Source organism: Salmo trutta, chromosome 20, assembly GCF_901001165.1.
Source record: "Salmo trutta chromosome 20, fSalTru1.1, whole genome shotgun sequence".
Lineage (NCBI taxonomy): Eukaryota > Metazoa > Chordata > Actinopteri > Salmoniformes > Salmonidae > Salmo > Salmo trutta.
The window spans coordinates 40,319,279-40,338,863 of record NC_042976.1 but is presented as its reverse complement, the minus strand read 5'-3'; the positions used below and the strand labels follow the sequence as shown (position 1 = coordinate 40,338,863).

The following is a 19,585-nucleotide window of genomic DNA, read 5'->3' as shown; positions in this document are numbered from 1 at the left end:
GCAACACAACATGTTGTGAATCGCACAGACAAGCAGACGCTGCTAGTTATCGGGAGTGCAAAAATGAATTTGTATTAATGGAGCCAAATTGATAACGGAGTCTCCGCAACTCTCATAACAAAGCCTGCTCCAGACACTCTGTCCTTGACCAGGGCTCGATTCAAACAAGACCCTTTCACATGCTCCGTCAGAGCCGAGCGGGGATCACACACACACACACACACACACACACACACACACAGCAGGGCAGGAGGAACTGTTTCTGACCCCACATGCCTGCAAATAAAACAAACTCTGGCGAACGCAGGTCTACAATTATGCATGAATGCCTTTGCTGAGAGGTATGGGAGTAGAAACACCGCTACCATTGTACTCCTTTCTTTCAACTGTACCTTCAGTAAACTGTACAGTACATTCAAATGGATATTCTCAATCCATATCACAACAGAGTGTATTATGTGCTTGTAGACCTTTACACACGTACCCGTATACGGGTTAAAAATGGCAGATTTGGACACTGATTAAAAACGGCAGTGGCTGTACAGTAACATGCTATACATGTCAGAGCTCAGGTTCTCCACTTTACAGCGCTGTATGGGATTCAACTGACAGCAGATCTAAATGTGAGCACAACGAGAAGATGCCCCCATCCCTCCCGCTAACTGGGCTACTTTTACAAATGTTTTGTTTGTGTGTGGGGAAAGCTGTAGATCAAATGGTAGGCGATGTGTTTTGAAAGCTGAGACGTTGAGGATTATAATAAAATAGAGCTTTGATGTCATATAAGCAAACCACACACACACGTGAGTCCAAATATGCACTTCCCATTTCCATAGTATAATATTCATGTAATTTACATTAAAAAGTTTATGATCGCCATGTTTGATGTAGAGTTACAAGGATGACGTGGCGTCATACCCTGGGTTGTTCTGAACAGAATGAGCCCGTTTGTTCGATTGTGAAGGAAATGCACTCATGACTCCATTCTATGCGCACTTAAATTACTATCCGTTTCTCTGAAGCGCCTTAGGTGGTCAAAAAAAGAACTAATTTGTCATACATGAGTAAAAGTAAAAGCTATACATCAAATTCCTTAAGCAAATCAGACGGCACAATTTTCTTCTTTTTTTTTTAACAGCCAGGGGCACACTCCAACACTCAGACATTTAGAAAACGCAGTATTTGTGTTTAGTGAGTGAGCCAGATCAGAGGCAGTAGGGATGACAACACGTTATATTGATAGGTGCGTGAATTGGATTGGACCATATTGCTGTCCGGCCTGAGTATTCAAAATGTAAGTACTTCATGGAAAATGTATGGAAGTAAAACGTACATATTCTTTAGGATTGTAGTGGAGGAAGTACAATTCTTCAAAATTATATATAATAAAGTAAAGTACAGATACCCCCAAAAAACTACTTAAGTAGTACTTCAAAGTATTTTTTAATTAGTTACTTTACACCACTGGTTAATATTATTTTATTACATAAAATCAATTCCCATATGGATCCTCCTTCACTGGTGCTTGACTGGACTGTGCCGGGCCTATCATAAGAGCATAAATCGTCCACCTAGACATGTATACACTAGGCTTATACCCTGACTACACCACTCGCGTCACGTGTGCGTTGCAAAATAAATGTAGGAATTTATGTTATTCAATTATTGCAGTGTCTGTGTTGCCAAGGGCTAAAATAGAAGTCATTTCTATTTCTGACGCAGATCACGCTGCAAGTCCTGCCTCTCCCATCTCCTCATTGGTTTATAGAAGCAGGTACCCACGTGCCATCTCCTCATTGGTTATACTCACGTGGGTGATTGAAAGACGAGTTGTGTTTCCGGTTGTCGTGGTAATACTATGAAAGTTTAGATGCCAATCACCATATAAGTTCAAAGATGAAAAATCCTGGAAGGAGGAGAGGTGACTAGAAACGATGGGGTTGACCGTTTTGTGTGTGGATTAATTGTCAGAGTAGAGGACCTTGTGCATTTCAGGTAAAATAACAACCTAATGTTTATATCCCAGGACAAATTAGCTAGCAAGTGCAAGCTAACTAGCTAAATTGCCATAAATGTTTAATGCTTTTCGACCTGTCCCCAAATTAATGTAATTGTTTCAGAGTTTGTTTTGATATTTTAACCTGTGTGTCGTGATCGCGTTTGGTGTAGGGGTACCAAATACATTTATGCACGATGTCACACGATAGCGCACGCGCGCAGCCGGTTTAGGATCCGTGTTAGTCGGTGTCCAGATTGTCATACCGACCTTGTGCCGTCCCAGGATATTCGGTAATACTGGCACTGAACACAAGGGGAGCCATTTTCAAAAATATTTGCAGGACAGACAGCCCTGCTCATAAAGTTATACAAGTAACTCAAAAATGCTCCTCGCAGTTTTATGCACGCACAAAACCAATATTAGACAGCAAAGCTCTTGATCCAGGAGGGGATCCTCTGTTTTTACCAAGAGGAGCTTGACTGCAAGAAGCATTTAGCAGAGACTTATCCAGAGCGACTTACAGTTAGTACCATTCATCTTAAGATATGTGGTTGTCCCATCTAGCTATCTCAGTCCTCAATTCCTCAATTAAGTAGACGTCACCAAAAGCACAACTACAGATCATATAGCACTTTTTAGACAGTTAGTCTGATTTTGATTTAATAACTGTTCAGTTTTGTCACATGCGCCGAATACAACAAGTGTAGACCTTACCGTGAAATGCTGACTTACAAGCCCTTAACCAACAGTGCAGCTCAAGAAGAGTTAAGAAAATATTTACTAAATAAACTAAAGTAAAAAATTATTAAAAAGTAACAATAACGAGGCTATATACAGGGGGTACCGGTACCGAGTCAGTGTGCGGGGGTACAGGTTAGTTGAGGTAATTTGTACATGTAGGTAGGGGTGAAGTGACTAGGCATAGATAATAAAACAGCGAGTAGCAGCAGTGTATAAAACAAAATGAATAGTGATTGGAGATCTAGCTAAATTCCATACCGTCACTAGATCACCTGGCGTGTGCTACAAAACAGTGAGTGACTCACAAGACTCCGGTCTCTCCTCGTTGTTTGCTTGTAAACAAACATGTAACTGGGGATTACTGGTATATTTCATAATATAAAAATAATGTGACAGGTGCTTTATCTCCTAACGTATTGCACAAGTTGACCACAGGTATTTACTTACTAGAGGTTGAGCGATTAATCGGCATGGCCGATTTCAAGTTTTCATAACAATCAATAATCTGCCTTTTTGGATGCAGATTATGGCCGGTTACATTGCAATCCACGAGGAAACTACATGGCAGGCTGACCACCTGTTACGCAACAGTACATTTAATCTGCGCTGCCCTCAAACCAAGGCACGCAGCCTGTTTTTATTTATAGGCTGTTTTCACATTATTATCTAACAAGTTTATTTTCTAAGAACAGTTTGAATTGAGGTGTGTTCTGCCTCATTCATTCACATAAAAGTAGTCATTTTTACTTTTGTGGACCAATTAATTTTTTAGACATTTCTGACCCGGACAAAATTCCCCAAACACTTCCCAATTGTTTGTGCAGTTCAAGTCTGCAGACATTTGCTCATCTCCTGTCCTGAGCACGCACGTACGCACGCACGCACGCACGCACGCACACACACACGTGTTCACATTTTCTGTCTGTTGCCTGTTGGATCAAAGATGCTATAACAAATTGAGGTGAGTAAGGGTTCAATCATTTTTTGAGAACTTCAGGAAGTGAAATGGTGGGATGTGAACAATGGTAGACGACACACCCCTTCAACATGCAAAACAGACCAAACTCATCTTGTCTTCTCTTATTATCTTTTGGTTTCTGTGAGGAAAAAAAAGCATTGTGGCGCACTGAAACTAATTGTTCTTTACTTAATTAGTTCTTTACTTAATTATTTCGATCAATGGGGAGCTCACCCGTGATGTGATTAATTATAAATAGTAATTGCTATTAGCTAATTCATATAGTAGTTTGTCAGCCAAGAGTTATAAAATATGACCGCTTGTGTTGCGTCAATCCTTCCTCAGTTAGCTCTAGGACAAATGTAGCCTACATTTTTCCGGTTTGGATGATGGTGTTATGTTATAGATACTTCTAGCGAATATCTGAACATTGCATCCAAAAATAAACTGCTCACATTCTTGACATAACTTTGTAAGGACTGTGTTTGTGTAAATAGTTTCTGAATAAAAGTGTGGCCAGCTCAAATGTTGATTGTTGCGTCAGTCGAAACGGTCCGTTCTAAATAAGCGTTCTAGTCACACGGGTGTGATCGTACCCTTCAGGGACCACTGTAGAATGATCACACCCGTGTGATGGTACGTGTGAAAGGGTTAACTACATATGGTTGATGACATTACTAACTTGTCCTGCGTTGCATATAATCAATGCGGGGCCTGTTAATTTATCATCGAATCACAGCCTACTTCAACTTCGCCAAACGGGTGATGATTTAACAAAAGCACTTTGCCGAAAAAAGCACAATCTTTGCACAAATGTACCTAAACCTAAACATCAATGCCTTTCTTAAAATCAATACACAGAAGTATATTTTTAAACCTGCATATTTAGTTAAAAGAAATTCATGTAAGCAGGCAATATTAACTAGGGAAATTGTGTCACTTCTCTCGCGTTCAGTGCAAGCAGAGTCAGGGTATATGCAACAGTTTGGGCCGCCTGGCTTGTTGTGAACTGATTTGCCAGAATTTTACATAATCATGACATAACATTGAGGGTTGTGCAATGTAACAGCAATATTTACACTTAGGGTTGCCACCCATTCGATAAAATACAGAACGGTTCCGTATTTCACTGAAATAATAAACGTTTTGTTTTCGAAATGATAGTTTCCGGATTTGACCATATTAATGACCAAAGGCTTGTATTTCTGTGTTTATTATATTATATTTAAGTCTATGACTTGATAGAACAGTCTGAGCGGTGGTAGACAGCAGCAGGCTCGTAAGCATTCATTCAAACAGCACTTTACTGCGTTTGCCAGCAGCTCTTAGCAAAGCTTGAAGCACAGTGCGGTTTATGACTTCAAGCCTATCAACTCCCGAGATTAGGCTGGCAATACTAAAGTGCCTATAAGATCCAATAGTCAAAGGAATATGAAATACAAAATGGTATAGAGAGAAATAGTCGATGTGTCATAATTCCTATAATAACTACAACCTACAACTACTTAACTGGGAATATGAAGAACTGGGAATATTGAACCACCAGCTTTCATATGTTCTCATGTTCTGAGGATTATGAATTATGGCAGCATTCCTCCTGACAGAGCTGGTATAACTGAGTCAGGTTTATAGGCATCCTTGCTCGCACACGCTTTTTCAGTTCTGCCCACAAATGTTCTATAGGATTGAGGTCAGGGCTTTGTGACGGCCACTCCAATACCTTGACTTTGTTGTCCTTAAGCCATTTTGTCACAAATTTGGAAGTATGCTTGGGGTCATTGTCCATTTGGAAGACCCATTTGCGACCAACCTTTAACTTCCTGACTGATGTCTTCAGATGTTGCTTCAATACATCCACATAATTTTCCTGCCTCATGATGCCATCTATTTTGTGAAGTGCACCAGTCCCTCCTGCAGCAAAGCACCCCACACAAAATGATGTCAATTGGCTTTAGAAGCTTCTGATAGGCTATGACATTTTCTGGAATTTTCCAAGCTGTTTAAATGCACAGTCAACTTTGTTTATTTTAACTTCTGACCCACTGGAATTGTGATTAAGTGAAATAATCTGTCTAACAATTATTGGAAGTGTATGTAAACTTCTGACCCACTGGAATGTGAGACAGTGAATTATAAGTGAAATAATCCATCTGTAAACAATTGTTAGAAAAATGTATTGTGTCATGCACAAAGTACATGTCCTAACCGACTTGCCAAAACTATAGTTTGTTTTACAAGAAATTTGTGGAGTTGTTGAAAAACGAGTTATAATGACTCCAACCTAAGTGTATGTAAACTTCCGACTTCAACTGTATATATAAAAAAAGGTCTGGAAGCAGGGTCTGTGTGTGTGTGTGTGTGTGTGTGTGTGTGTGTGTGTGTGTGTGTGTGGGTGTCTGATGACAGGCCAAGCAGTGTACAGTCCTTCCACTCTACCAGTTTGGTACATCTAAAAGACTCAGAATACATGCGGACATCAACGTAACGAAGATTCTATGGTGCCCGTTATTGTGTGAAATCTAAGTTGCCTCTGAGAATGATTGAAATCAATATTATGCATGTTATTATGATTGCTATGCAATTGAACAATGAACCATTTGATTGCAACGTAACCACCAATAAGGTGACACAAAAAAACATCACAACATATGACAGGCCAGCAAGTAGCTGTCATGGGACAATCTGGTGTACGTAAAGAGTTTCCTTTTCCAAAAGTAGGCTCTGCACAACCGCCTTCCCTACCACACAAACAACCATAGCGCCTACAGTACCTTGCATACCTTGCAAAGCCTTGAAGGGATTAGAGGGCTTTGCGCTAGCTTATTGAGGGCCATTGGTGCTGCAAAGACATGGTAGGAGCCATGTCCCTGGCATTGCCAATGGGATCTGACTTGAGGTTATGATCCAAAGTGCATAAGTATACTATTTCACAAGGTAGTCACAGAGAAGTGCCTGTGATATGGCAGAGGGAGCAGAAGTAGTATAGGACAGATCGTGATTCACTTATCACCCCATCTGCCATCATAATCACTGGCTGCCCCATTGGCCCATGTCCCCTATGTCTTTCTTAGTGAGAACATTTTGCACATTCTATGCACAGAGTTAATACCCCACATAAAGGTGAAAATGATCATTGAACAATTGTGATTAAACATATTGTCAGTCACTACACAGTATGTAACATATCCAAACATCAACTACTATGTTGGATTGTAATAAATCAGTGATTAAAGTGTCTACCCTACACAAACAACTATATGTCACCTTTTAACAATTTAAACAACTTTAAACCCCCACAGGCATTCGGCATCTAAATAATACTTCATACAATATTAATGAATTAGCTTGAAGAACATTTTAATATTGAACAGTTGAACATCTAATATTGAATGTTGACAATGATGATAGAACTCAAACAATGCGTGGCCAAACTGGTTCCTCGCATAAAACATATGACAGAGAAGCAAAAATTATATGGACAAGGGCAAATTATATACACAATAGACTTTCTTATGAAAACGCACGGTTGACGGGCTCAGGCAAACTGCTTTCTCACGACTGGAATAGCTTTAAAAGCCCATGTAAAACAAAGGCATGTCAAGCAAAGGGCATCGGAAATAATTCCCGAACAGGCATTCAGGCCAACCACAGTAAACCAAAACCTGGCCAATCATGCACAAGCACACTGGCTGCTCCAATTGCCACGGCAACTAGCACCAAGGCAGGCACCACCACTACTAACTCTAGCCCTGTCCCTATATCTTTTATCATTTAACAGTACCACCACCTTTTTGTGGGACAAAGTGTTTCAGAAACAAGTAAAGCGTTCCCATTACTTTATCATGAAATCTGATGACATATAGACACTAATCTGCAGCTTTACATGTTGAGAGTAAGCAGTTTTGCCTAGAAACAGACTACCCTCAAAGACAGACTGGGGGATTCAAAAGACAGACTTGGCACACCCATTTATGGGGATAGGGAGGCTAGGGCAGTGATGTCACCGGTTTCTCAAGTGCTTGTGAAGATGGGTCGTGACCCTGCGACTGGGGGATTGTGACACATAAACAGCTGGGCAGTCTGACATAGTCCCTTTGTCTTGACAATGGCAAAGCTCAAAAGGCTGAGTGAAAGCCTGTCGGCCTAATCAGGTGCGAATGCAGCCCTCATCACGGTGTTACATAAGGAGCACATTGAGACAGGCTAACAAGGAGCCATACTGTTCAAGGCTGAGGTCACCAAGGTGTCATTCTACTTCTTCACTGCTGAGAAATTGAAAAATGTTACTCTGAAAAATCCAAAAGAGAATGACAAATCCACGCTAATCCCCTGGACTTTTATAAACAGTAGAGCGAGGGGTGCATTAGAGAATTGCAATTCTCCATCTGATTTTCCAGTGTGAATCCTGGTCAAGTGGAAAGGGGATCGGGTATAAAGGGCTCATTTGAGACTGCCATATCAAGCGAAGAGTGACAGCTTAGTTTATTTGGGGAAGATAATCAAGCACTACAGGCATCTACAGGAGAACAAACAATCACAATGTATTCTAAAAATCACACAATGGTGGGCTCCGGAACAAACTGGAGAATGGTAAATATATGCTGAAAGCAACTCGTTAAAAGCTGAGGAGCGAGGTCTAACGCTGCTGATATTCTTCGGTTAGCGCTGAAATTTCAGGCTTTACCATGAGTCAGAGGTCTGAGTTGGGCTAACCCCCCCCTTCACCTCATCCCCTCCCCCAGCCAGAGATGCCTAGTGAGTGTAATTAACACCTGCAGGGAGCCAATCACCTCCGGGGAATGGGTGATGTGGTCAATGAACAAGCCACAGCCAGCCTGACAGTCTCTGGGATAATATAGATCAAAACTTTTCATTCTGACGTTCAGTCGTTTCTTGAAGCATAACCATCATTTTTTGCTGGAAACAATGAGTGCGCTCCATTTTAGCAAATGTAAACTCATATATATATATATATATATATCACAAATTAAACATTGGCTCAAATTAAATCTGAGCAGTACAAAAATAGCTTTGCACCTGACCTGCAATGAGAAAATGAAGATGTTTTGATTCAAATCAAATCAAAATTAGATTTGTTTTGGTTTTACTTCACTAATTCCAAATTAATTTCTGTAGATCACAAACTGCAAAAATAGTTGTGTGACCATGTTGTATTTTTTGCCGCAGAGCAAGCTGAATTACATTTTTTTTTAAATCTGATTTGAATGTGTGTACAGAGCACTCTGAATGGCAAACATCAATTGCTGTGCAATCCGTAACAGGTCTGGATGTCCCACTTCGCATTCCATTCTCTGCTCTCATCGGAGATGCAGTATGTGAAATCCGACACATCATTTGCATAGGGAGCAAAATAAGAAATAACCTTAAGTTGAAGTTATTACAAGTCAGCAGGCATTTGAATGGAGTCTCTGTCACTCAGAGGGCGCTGGGCAGAAAATGCTCTGTAATTTATATGAAATGGTGCAAATTCTGTACTAAGTATGATCATATTTCAATAATTTCAAAACCCTATTCCCCCACTTTCGTTAAAAATATTTGCATGTTTTTTTCTGGATCAAAAAAGGGCCTTAGGTTGTGGACGGGGCATGGTCGGCCAATCGGGGAAGCTGGATTTCAGAGGCCATTCCCCTTGGCAGTGTAGAGAATTGTTTTAATATTTAAGCCAAATAATTATAATAATAATACTTTTTGGGGGGGGGTGGGGGCTTCCATCAAAGCAATTGCCTGCATAATTTCCAATCACCCACATTTTTGGGGGAAATATGCACAGTACCAGTCAAAAGTTTCGACACACCTACTGATTCGAGATTCTCTATATTTTTACTATTTTCTATAATTAGAATAGTAGTGAATACATCAAAACTATGAAATAACACATATGGAATCATGTAACCAAAAAAAGTGTTATATTTTATATTCTTCAAAGTAGCCACCCTTTGCCTTGATGAAAGCTTTGCACACTCTTGGCATTCTCTCAACCAGCTTCATGAGGTACAGTAGTCACCTGGAATGCTTTTCAATGAACAGGTGTGCCTTGTTAAAAGTGAATTTGTGGAGTTTCTTTCCTTCTTAATGAGTTTGAGCCAATCAGTTGTGTTGTGACAAGGTAGGGTTGGTATACAGAAGACAGCCCTATTTGGTAAAAGACCAAGTTCATATTATGGCAAGAACAGCTCAAATAAGCAAAGAGAAACAACAGCCCATCATTACTTTAAGACATGAAGGTCAGTCAATCCGGAACATTTCAAGAACTTTGAAAGTTTCTTTAAGTGCAGTCGCAAAAACCATCAAGCGCTATGATGAAACAGGCTGTCACGAGGACCGCCACAGGAAAAGTAAATTACCTCTGCAACAGAGGTAGAGTTAACTGCACCTCAGATCGCAGGCCAAATAAATGCTTTATAGTTCAAGTAACAGACACATCTCAACATCAACTGTTCAGAGGAGACTGCGTGAATCAGGCCTTCATGGTCGAATTGCTGCAAAGAAACCACTACTAAAGGATACCAATAAAAAGAAGACTTACTTGGGCCAAGAAACACGAGCAATGGACATTAATCTGTCCTTTGGTCTGATGAGTCCCCCCAAAAATGTTGGGATCCAACCGCTGTGTCTTTGTAAGACACATAGTAGGTGAACTAATGATCTCCGCAGGTCTGGTTCCCACCGTGAAGCATGGAGGTGGTGGTAAGACAGTGTGGGGGCGGCTTCACTGGTGTCTTGGTCTAATTTATTTAGAATTCAAGGCACACTTAATCAACATGGCTACCACAGCATTCTGCAGCGATACGCCACCCCATCTGATTTGCGCTTAGCGGGACTGTCATTCGTTTTTCAACAGGACAATGACCTAACACACCTCCAGGCTGTATAAGGGCTATTTGAGTGATGGAGTGCTGCATCAGATTACCTGGCCTCCACAATCACCCAACCTTAACCCAATTGAGATGGTTTTGGATTAGTTGGACCGAAGACTGAAGGAATAGCAGCCAGCAAGTGCTCAGCATATGTGGGAACTCCTTAAAGACTATTGGAAAAGCATTCCAGGTGAAGCTGGTTGAGAAAATGTCAAGTGTGCAAAGCTGTCATCAAGGCATAAGGTGGCTACTTTGAAGAACCTCAAATATATTTTGATTTGTTTAACAATTTTTTGGTTTCTACACGATTCCATATTTGTTATTTCATCATTTTGACATCGTCACTATTATTCTACAATGTAGAAAATAGTACAAATAAAGAAAAACCCTTGAATGAGTAGTTGTGTCCAAACTTTTGACTGGTACTGTAACATCCCGCCGGTTGCAAGAATATTGTAAACTCAGCAACAACAAAAAACATCCCTTTTTCAGGACTCTGTCTTTCAAAGATATTTTGGATTTTTACGAATTAACTATACAGATCTTCATTGTAAAGGGTTTGAACACAGTCTCCCATGCTTGCTCAGTGAATCATAAACAATTAATGAACATACACCTGTGGAACGGTCTTTTAGACATTAACAGCTTACTGATGGTAGGCAATTAAGGTCACAGTTATGAAAACTTAGGACACTAAAGAGGCCTTTCTAATGACTCTGAAAAAAAACACACAAAAAAAGATGCCCAGGGTCCCTGCTCATCTGCGTGAACGTACCTTAGACATGCTGCAAGGAGGCATGAGGACTGCAGATGTGGCCAGGGCAATAAATTGCAATGTCCGTACTGTGAGACGCCTAAGACAGTGCTACAGGGAGACAGGACGGACAGTTGATCATCCTCGCAGTGGCAGACCACGTGTAACAACACCTGCACAGGATCGGTACATCTGAACATCACAACTGCGGGACAGGTACAGGATGGCACCAACAACTGCCCGAGTTACACCAGGAACGCACAATCCCTCCATCAGTGCTCAGACCGTCCGCAATAGGCTGAGAGGCTGGACTGAGGGCTTGTAGGCCTGTTGTAAGGCAGGTCCTCACCAGACATCACTGTCAACGGCGCCTATAGGCACAAACCCACTGTCGCTGGACCAGACAGGACTGGCAAAAAGTGCTCTTCACTGACGAGTTCGTGTTTATCGTCGAAGGAATGAGCATTACACAGAGGCCTGTACTCTGGAACGGGATCGATTTGGAGGTGGAGGGTCTGTCATGGTCTGGGACGGTGCGTCACAGCATCATCGGACTGAGTTTGTTGTCATTGCAGGCAATCTCAACGATGTGCGTTACAGGAGATGCATTGCAGTACTTAATGCAGCTGGTGGCCACACCAGATACTGACTGTTACTTTTGATTTTGACCCCCCCTTTGTTCAGGGACACATTGTTCAATTTCAGTTAGTCACAATACTGTGAAACGTGTTCAGTTTGTCTCAGTTGTTGAATCTTATGTTCATACAAATATTTACATGTTAAGTTTGCTGAAAATAAACGCAGTTGACATTGAGAGGACGTTTCTTTTTTTGCTGAGTTTATAAATTGCAGTCGTACTTTATCAAAAGACTTTTCAAAAAGTGAGATATGATAAACAGCCCTGGTTTTCCAGATTTTTCATAGTGTTATATTGTTTTCAGTACTTGTCTTCTATTATCTCCAATGTATCATCCATGTAAAAAAAACTGTCTGATTAGGATAAATAATATCCAACAATACCTTTTAAATTCTATGCGCTATGCAGTTTGCATAGTGTAAGGGGCCTCCAATTTTTTAAATGGACCTGAATGGTACGCCATTCAGCCCTGGAGTTTTCCTGGACTTAACTTTAGTTGCATCAAGAAGTTCCTCTGTAATTCGGCCTTCACATAAGTCTTTCTGTACAGCTGTTAATTGTTCATTATTAATAGAAAATAATACTAACAATTAACTTTGGTTAGTAGAGATGGAGGAGACAAACTAAAACATGTGCTTAAAGTACTTTGCTTCCCTGTTCAAAATATTGTTTGGTGAATCATGGGTGACACCATCATTTGTAACAAGTTTCAGTAAATTACTTTTGGTAGAATTTCTATGTTGAAGATAACATTTAAAAGAAAGTGCATTATCCCCATATTCTATCCATTTCGCTTTATTTTTAGAATACATTACACTTGATTTTTCTTGAATAAGTTTCTCCATTTCTTTTAGTTTTTCCTCTAACGGATTCTGCTCCTATATTTCCTTTCTTAATATGAATTATTTTGACTTACATCGCTTTTGTTTAAAAGAGGAGCATTGAACTGCATGGCCTATAAAGGCACATCTAAAAGTGTCCCATACAATAACGGGATCTGCTGTCAGTTATAAGTTCTTCTGTCCTGGTTAAAAACAAGTTGTCATCCAATAGGCTTTGATTACATTTCCAATATCCTCGCCCAAGTGGAAATTGTGTAATAGTAACGTATATGCCAATTATTTGATGGTCCGACCGCATTCTGTCCCTATCAATTTATTTTACTTTTAGTGCCAGCGAGAATGACATAAGTAGTCAAGACAACTAGCTTGATTGAGCCTCCGCCATGTACAGTTGAAGTCGGAAGTTTACATACTTAGGTTGGAGTCATTAAAACTCGTTTTTCAACCACTGCACAGATTTCTTGTTAACAAACTAGTTTGGGCAAGTCGGTTAGGACATCTACTCTAATTTTTCCAACAATTGCTTACAGACAGATTATTTCACTGTATCACAATTCCAGTGGGTCAGAAGTTAAAATACACGAAGTTGACTGTGCCTTTAAACAGCTTGGAAAATTCCAGAAAATGATGTCATGGCTTTAGAAGCGTCTGATAGGCAAATTGACATCATTTGAGTCAATTGGAGGCGTACCTGTGGATGTATTTCAAGGACTACCTTCAAACTCAGGGTCTCTTTGCTTGACATCATGGGAAAATCAAAATAAATCATCCAAGACCTCAGAAAAATATTGTAGACCTCCACAAGTCTGGTACATCCTTGGGAGCAATTTCCAAATGCCTGAAGGTACCACGTTCATCTGTAGAAACAATAGTACGCAAGTATAAACACCATGGGACCACGCAGCCGTCATACCGCTCAAGAAGGAGACGCGTGCTGTCTCCTAGAGATGAACGTACTTTGGTGCGAAAAGTGCAAATCAATCCCAGAACAACAGCAAAGGACCTTGTGAAGATGTTGGAAAAAAACAGGTACAACAAATATCTATATCCACAGTAAAACAAGTCCTATATCGACAAACTGAATGGCCACTCAGCAAGGAAGAAGCCACTGCTCCAAAATCGCCATAAAAAAGCCAGACTACCGTTTGCAACTGCACAAGGGGACGAAGATCGTACTTTTGAGGGAAAGGCCTCTGGTCTGATGAAACAAAAATATAACTGTTTGGCCATAATGCCCATAGTTATGTTTGGAGGAAAAATGGGGAGGCTTGCAAGCCAAAGAACACCATCCCAACCGTGAAGCACATGGATGGCAGCATCATGTTGTGGAGGTGCTTTGCTACAGGAGGGACTGGTGCACTTCACAAAATAGATGGCATCATGAGGCAGGAACATTATGTGGATATATTGAAGCAACATCTCAAGACATCAGTCAGGAAGTTAAAGCTTGGTTGCAAATGGGTCTTCCAAATGGACAATGACCCCAAGCATACTTCCAAAGTTGTGACAAAACGGCTTAAGGACAACAAAGTCAAGGTATTGGAGTGGCCATCAAAGCTCTGACCTCAATCCCATAGAAAATTTGAGGGCAGAACTGAAAAAGCGTGTGCGAGCAAGGAGGCCTACAAACCTGACTCAGTTACACCAGCTCTGTCAGGAGGAATGGGCCAAAATTCCCCCAACTTTTTGTGGGAAACTTGTGGAAGGCTACCCAAAACATTTGACCCAAGTTAAACAATTTAAAGGCAATGCTACCAAATACTAATTGAGTGCATGTAAACTTCTGACCCACTGGGAAAGTGATGAAAGAAATAAAAGCTGAAATATATCACTCTACTATTATTCTGACAATTCACATTCTTAAAAATAAAGTGGTGATCCTAACTGACCTAGACAGGGATTTTCTACAAGGATTAAATGTCAGGAATGGTGAAAAACTGAGTTTAAATGTATTTGGCTAAGGTGTATGTAAATTTCCGACTTCAACTGTATATCTCACTAGGTCAGGATATTTAAACCTCCATATATCCACTCGTTCCATTATATCCATGATATTCGTGATTTCCTTACGTGCATAAGGCTGATCGTTTGCAGTGTGATTTCCTATACGGTCCATTGAGGTATTTAAAACCATATTATAATCTCCCACCATAATAATAGGGTCTTGTATTGCCTGATCAATAATAAAGTGCATTCGGAAAGTTTTCACCCTCGACTTTCCACTTTTTGTTATGTTACATTACAGCCTTATTAAAAAATGGAGGAATATATTTTATTTACTCCATCTACTTCCAACGCCCCATAATGGCAAAACAGGTTTTTAGAAATGTTAGCAAATTTATTACAAAAAAACAGAAATCTTATTTACATAAGTATTCAGACCCTTTGCTATGAGACTCAAAATTGAGCTCAAGTGCATCCCGTTTCCATTGATCATCCTTGAGATGTTTCTACAACTTGATTGGAGTCCATCTGTGTTAAATTCAATTGATTGGAAGTGATTTGGAAAGGCACAAACCTGTCTATACAAGGTTCCACAGTTGACAGTGCATGTCAGAGCAAAAACCAAGCCACGAGGTCCACGGAATCGTACGTAGACCCCCGAGAGAGTGTCAAGGCACATACCTGGGGAAGGGTACCAAAACATTTCTACAGCATTGAAGGTCCCCAAGAACACAGTGGGCTCCATCATTCTTAAATGGAAGAAGTTTGGAACCACCAAGACTCTTCCTAGAACTGGCCATCCAGCCAAACTGAGTAATCGGGGGAGAAGGGCCTTGGTCAGGGAGGTAACCAAGAACCCGATGGGTCCAGAGTTCATCTGTGGAGATGGGAGAACCTTCCAGGACAGCAGCACTCCACCAATCAGGCCTTTATGGTAGAGTGGCCAGACAGAAGCCACTCCTCAGTAAAAGGCATATGACAGCCTTCTTGTTGTTTGACAAAAGGCACCTAAAGGACTCTCGGACCATGAGAAACAAGATTCTCTGGTCTGATGAAATCAGAATTGAACAATTTTGCCTGAATGCCAAGCGTCACGTCTGGAGGAAACCTGACACCATCCCTAAAGTGAAGCATGGTGGGGGCAGCATCATACTGTGGGGAGATTTTTCAAACGGCAGGGACTGGGAGACTAGTCATGATCGAGGGAAAGATGAACGGAACAAAGTACAGAGAGATCCTTGATGAAAACCTGTTCCAGAGCTCTCAGGACCTCAGACTGCGGTGAAGGACAAGTCTCTGAATGTCCTTGAGTGGCCCAGCCAGAGCCCAGACTTGAACCCAAATTGAACATCTCTGGAGAGACCTGAAAATACTTGTGCAGCAATGCTCCCCATCAAACCTGACAGAGCTTGACAGGATCTGTAGAGAAGAATGGGACAAACTCCCCAAATACAGGTGTGCCAAGCTTGTAGGGTCATACCCAAGAAGACTCGAGACTGTAATCGCTGCCAAAGGTGCTTCGAATAAGTACTGAGTAAAGGGTCTGAATACTTATGTAAATTAAATTATATATTTTTAATTTTAAATAAACTGGCAATTTTTTAAAAATGTTTTTGCTTCGTCATTATGGGGTATTGTTTGTAGATTGAGGGGGGAAACTATTTAATCAATTTTAGAATAAGGCTGTAACCTAAAAAAATGTGGAAAAAGTCAAGGGGTCTGAATACTTTCCAAAGGCACTGTATATTCCTTTTAGCCAGGTAAATACTGATCGTCTTTTCTCATGATCTGCTGAGCCATTACAATTGGCTATACTTATATCACCATAATGAAATACAACTTTAAATTCTATTTATCATAATATATTTATAAACTTACCATTAAAAAGCACCATAATGATTGTGTCCATATAGCTATACCATGGAATTCTCACTGCTACTAAGTAAATCTCCAATTGTTCTCCACTATTCCAACTGCTGAAACCTCTCCCCCATCCCAAGTAGGACTGTCGTCCCAGTGACTGGCAGACCACCCCTGTCCACATGTATCCTAGGGCCTTTGAGAGACTGGGACCAATCATTTAAAAAGAGCACACAGTGCCACCCACAGAACAGAAGCAGATCAACTGCCAAAAGCATTTCCAATGCGCTCGCCTCGATATAAAATATATATAAAATATAAAAATATATATAAAAAAAATAATATATATATATATATATATATATATATATATATATATATATATATATATATATATAAATATAAATATATATACAGTACACACACGCCACAAGCTCAGATGTTCAACAGTTGTTCCATCCCCGAGCCCAACTCAAGAGAAGACTTGATGTGTGAATGCATATACAGTTGTAGCTGTATGAGAAGGCTTGTCAAATTGAGCAAGAATGGGGAGATTTGATTAACCAATGTCAAGTACTAGCTGATGGCGCTCACACACACACACACACACACACACACACACACACACACACACACACACACACACACACACACACACACACACACCATTTTCCAAAACATCAGACCTTTAGATTATTTTGTGCCACCAGGGCCACAATAATTTGCCCCTTCTGATTGCCCAAGTGTGCCAATTTCCTGCAATTCTACACATTTCTTCATGGAGTTGAGAGAACATTTTGCCGTTTTAAAGCAATGTTTCTGCAGTTCTATGCATTTTGCCATGGCTAACGCTGTTATTTTACTCAAGCACAATAACAAAATCAAAAACTGCTAAAATCATTTTCCTATTTTCCCTGACTGTCTAGCTTTTATTTTGGTGATTGTTAGCCCTCTCATGATAAATAATTACTTTTGCGTAAGTCTATTTAGGAGGAAATCTACATTTTCACTGTATATTTAACAGTGCACTTTAGCATGCACTGAAAGTTATTCACTTAAGCACAGGAACTCCATATGATGAGATCAAGCAGAACAGAACAGAGCCAGGGGTCCAGTGAGGAGTGAACGCTGATCCAGTGCCAGCTCGCTTCTCCCCCAAAGTCACTTTTTCTTTTTTTTTTACAGAGCTGGTCAAAAGTAGTGCACTATATAGGGAATAGGATGCCATTTGGGATGCAGCCCATGGCAGGGTGAAGAACAGCATGCCCGGCGGTACAACCACACCACATAGGCCTACATAAACACTGGGTCACCGACCCTTGTCTGAGTTCTTTGGTTGTACACGTTTGTGCCATTAGAACGAGTGCGCTGCTCATTGTAACGCCGTTGCTGATGCAGAATCTAGGTACAAAGTCAGGATCTCACAGTCACATGTTCTTTGGGATTTCTCTGCAGCGTGTGCTTCGCATACTCAACAACTGGTTCTGCGTCCTCATGCCCCGCAGTTTTAGACTTTTAGCTCATGCCAAGTATGACCGAGTCACGCGAGAATTTGAACGTACACGTGTCTTGCGGCTTGTGTTTTAAAAAAAAAATCTGGCAGTGTCATCCCTTCTAGGATCACATGTAACGCCCGAGGTTGTCAACTGGAAATCATTACAGAGGGACATTGTATTTTCTATTTGTCTGTGTAAAATAAAAAAATATCTGCTCACCTGAGTTGCCGCACTTTTGGTCGAGGGTAATAAACAATCGGAGACAAGGGATGAGACGGTTGAGGGAATGAGTTCTGGGAAAAGGCTTGGTACAGGAGCAGCCAGCAGAAACTCCTCTCCCTCTTCAATTTTCCTGGAGAGAGGCAAAGAATAAGTATATAAAACATTATACTGACAACCACTGAGCTTAACACAAACAATATGCTGCCTGTCGGTCAGTCTTTCCATCTGGAATGAGGAGAGATAGGCATTCGTGGTAATGTTATTGCAATGATATATCAGATATTAGATGCCTGGAGCTTTAGGAGCCTACAGCGAGTCATGGGATCTCCTTAGCCTCTACCTGAGACGTCATATATCACTGTCAATACCCAAACTGAAGCATGTGTATTGCCAGATTCTACTGTATACCTCCTAGCTGTTGTTAGTGCCTTTGTTGTGAATCATGTGTCTTCTGTACATATGAGGGGATCAGTAGGACTGAACAGTTGATACTCCCAGACAGACACAGATATGGCTGACCGACAGTGAGACTAGCCATGTCTACGACTGCGTTCCCCCGTCCCCCCGTCCCCCCCACTCTCAGCCAGTCAGAAGACACACTAAGCAGAGGGACAAACTGATTTTTGATGAGACGATAGATAACAACGCACCCTCCACCTCAGCAGGGCACAGCTTAGAAAGAGCACTTGGAGCCTGGCTCGCGCTAAGTTAGTATAAAGAAAATTCAACTTGACATCATGTCAAGACAGAGTTTGGCTACCCTCTATACATTATAGGCTACACACTAGAGAGCCGGGTCACCCCCGTTCATGCATAGTGAATCCACAACGGAAATACAGGCCTATGATCCTTATGTTTATCTGACATGGCTTTCTGATCGTGTCTGTATGAGGGAGAGGCCATGATGGCCGTTACGCTGTTTACGTCACATAAAACTCAGCAAAGCGTGTCCGTTTAATCTGTTCATACCAAAACGAGCAGAAAAAGCAACCCTGTCCGTGTGGGAAAGACCGGCCTGACAAAAGCATCACCACATTTGCCATTAGTATCATGAGAAGATATGAAATTGAGATTTAACATGGTTTATATATGTGAAGGCGTTTCACGGTAAAGTCTACACCTGTTGTATTCGGCGCATTTGACAAATACATTTGAGGGCCTTGAATGGTAAAAGGTGTCTCACATTGACATGTCCTTACTGCTCTGTAAACACACAGCAGTTACTAAGTTACTAATTACAAGCAGCAAAGTAAC

General features: G+C 40.9%; 1 protein-coding gene across 4 annotated transcripts in view; it reads right to left on the bottom strand.

Annotated features, from left to right (window-relative positions):
- The window catches only part of LOC115156060 (growth factor receptor-bound protein 14), a 60,448-nt gene that overhangs the window by 27,905 nt on the left and 12,958 nt on the right, over positions 1–19,585 (bottom strand). For all 4 annotated transcript variants that reach the window (XM_029703286.1, XM_029703285.1, XM_029703289.1 and 1 more), the window contains one exon: positions 18,329–18,461. In XM_029703286.1, the coding sequence (XP_029559146.1) occupies positions 18,329–18,461 (133 nt within the window). The remainder of the gene's footprint in view (positions 1–18,328; positions 18,462–19,585) is intronic.